The 2,251-nt window shown below is 28.7% G+C and overlaps 1 protein-coding gene across 1 annotated transcript; it reads right to left on the bottom strand.

The window, feature by feature from the left end:
- Positions 1-362: 362 nt before the first annotated feature.
- Positions 363-1,808, bottom strand: LOC132925447 (general transcription factor II-I repeat domain-containing protein 2-like). Its single transcript, XM_060989844.1, has 3 exons — positions 1,247-1,808; positions 936-1,171; positions 363-725 (listed from the first exon to the last, which is right to left on the bottom strand). Exons 1-3 carry the CDS (start codon positions 1,806-1,808, stop codon positions 363-365), a joined length of 1,161 nt encoding a protein of 386 aa, XP_060845827.1.
- Between the last annotated feature and the right edge of the window lie 443 nt (positions 1,809-2,251).

The following is a 2,251-nucleotide window of genomic DNA, read 5'->3' as shown; positions in this document are numbered from 1 at the left end:
AATATACTTATAGTAGATAGTACCTATATATTATTATATGAATTCTAAGTAACTTACCAAAGATGAATTTTTATTTTGAACCATCAATTAATATTGAATGAAGAACACTGAAGCTGACACTTGTGATAGGTTAGATCAGGGGTCGGCAACCTTTTATACCACGCGGGCCATATTTTTTTTCAATTGTTCATCAAGGGCCACATTAAAAAAAAAAATTACATTTTATAATATATTACTAATTATAATTGTATTTCTATTATATTTGATTATTTTACATAGAAATATGAGAGTAAAAAAACACAAATGTTACTGGAAAAAATTAAGAAAAAATTGAATTGAATAGTAAATTGTAAAATTGTAAATTAATGCGATTTCTGTGCCTGCAGTTTATTAGTTAAATTTTCGATATCAGCTTGCAGATTTGTTGTTGAAACTCGTAATACAGCTCGTAAATGTTCATCACTAAGGCGCGAAGAGTGCTTACTTTTTCTGTACTTCACAATGGAAAATGTCTGCTCACATATATATGTACTTGCAAACGCCGCTATAAGTTTTTGTGCAAATTGTCTGATTCCAGGGAAGGTAGATATTGGAAGACAACTATAAAATTGAGGCAAACTAGTTGCTTCCCGAAAAGAATTTTTTAGAACCTCGTCATTTTGAAGTTTAATGACTTCCATTTGTAAATTATTCTTGACATTATTTATGTCCACTTGAAAAGAATTCTGGAATAATTTAATTTCTTTATCGAATTTATAAAAATCATCAAATATTGTTGAAAATTCGTTTTGCAATTGTTCAATGATATTGAGAAATTTAGGTTTAATTAAATCCCACTGTAATGGTTTTACAAAAGATTCAATCGCAGATTTACAACACGAAAAATGATATAATATTTGTTGATCGAAATTATTGTACAATAGTTTTAATTTTACTTGAAATGATTTAATATCAGTGTACATATCTGAGAGTAATTTTCCTTTGCCTTGTAATTTTATATTCAATTCATTCAAAAATGTTGTTATATCTGTTAAAAATGCTAATTCGAGAATCCATGATTCATCTGATAGTTCAGAAACGATTTTATTTTTTTCATTCATAAACATTTCTATTTCCAATCGTAGATCAAAAAATCGTTTAAGTGCCGCACCTCTACTCAACCATCTGACTTCTGTAAAATATATAACGTCGCCATACTCCAATTCAATTTCATCCAGAAAATTTTTAAATTAACGATGACCCAAACCATTTTTTCGAATAAAATTTATTGAGGAAATAACAACACTCATAACTTCTTGACACGCAAAAACTTTACAACACAATGCTTCTTGGTGAATTATACAGTGGAAATTCATAGGGATTTCATAATCGTTTTGTAACATTTTTTTCTTTATTCTTCCTACCACACCTTTATTGGAACCACTCATGTTTTTCCCACCATCTGTTGTTACACTAACTAATTTTTTCCACTCAAATCCTAAATTGTTTAGTGATTTATCAATACTTTTGAACAGATCTTCTCCTGTGGTAGTCCCTTTTAAGCTACAAAGATCGGCAAGTTCTTCGTAAACATTAAAATCATCATCAATCCCTCGAATAAAAATTAAAAGTTGAGCTGTGTCACATACATCTGTACTTTCATCCATCGCGAGTGAAAAAAAATTGAACGAATTAATTTTTTCTTTAAGTTGCTGCATTAAATTATTTCCTAATTCTTCAGTTCTTCTTACACAAGTCCGAGCAGAAAGGCTAATGTCCTCAAAGTCTTTTTTTTTATCTGGGCAGATTTCGTCAACAACAGCAAGCATACATTTTTTAATGAATTCAGCATCAGTGAAGGGACGATTATTCTTCGATATAATTTAGGAAACTACATAACTAGCCCGCACTATTGATTTATTTTGACTAATTTGTTTTTTAAAAATATTTTGTTGACTATTTAACAAAGATTTAAAATGATTAACTTTTATTTTTCTTAAATCACCAATGATATTTTCAAAAGTTGATTTATGTTCACTATCATAATGCCGTTTTATGTTATATTCTTTCATTACTGCTACTGTTTTTTGACAAATTAAACATAATGGCTTACCTTTGTGTTCGACGAAAAAGTATAAATCAACCCAAGAATTATTAAAATAACGATGTTCATCACAAATTTTTCTTTTTTTAGTTGCCATAATGTTTGAATTTACTTTTAAAATGAAACTATTACAAACGCAAACAGTCACACGTACGGTGTAATACTAAT

The sequence above is a fragment of the Rhopalosiphum padi genome, chromosome 3, assembly GCF_020882245.1.
Source record: "Rhopalosiphum padi isolate XX-2018 chromosome 3, ASM2088224v1, whole genome shotgun sequence".
NCBI lineage: Eukaryota > Metazoa > Arthropoda > Insecta > Hemiptera > Aphididae > Rhopalosiphum > Rhopalosiphum padi.
The sequence above is the reverse complement of the archived record's forward strand: the minus strand, read 5'-3'. Positions and strand labels throughout refer to the sequence as shown.

Coding starts and splice junctions, on each gene's coding strand:
- LOC132925447 (XM_060989844.1), bottom strand. CDS start 1,808: ATGCTTGCTGTTGTTGACGAAATCTGCCCAGATAAAAAAAAAGACTTT. Junction 1,172..1,246: donor AAATTTTATTCGAAAAAATG/GTTTGGGTCATC, acceptor TATATTTTACAG/AAGTCAGATGGTTGAGTAGA. Junction 726..935: donor CTGATATTAAATCATTTCAA/GTAAAATTAAAA, acceptor AAATTATTCCAG/AATTCTTTTCAAGTGGACAT.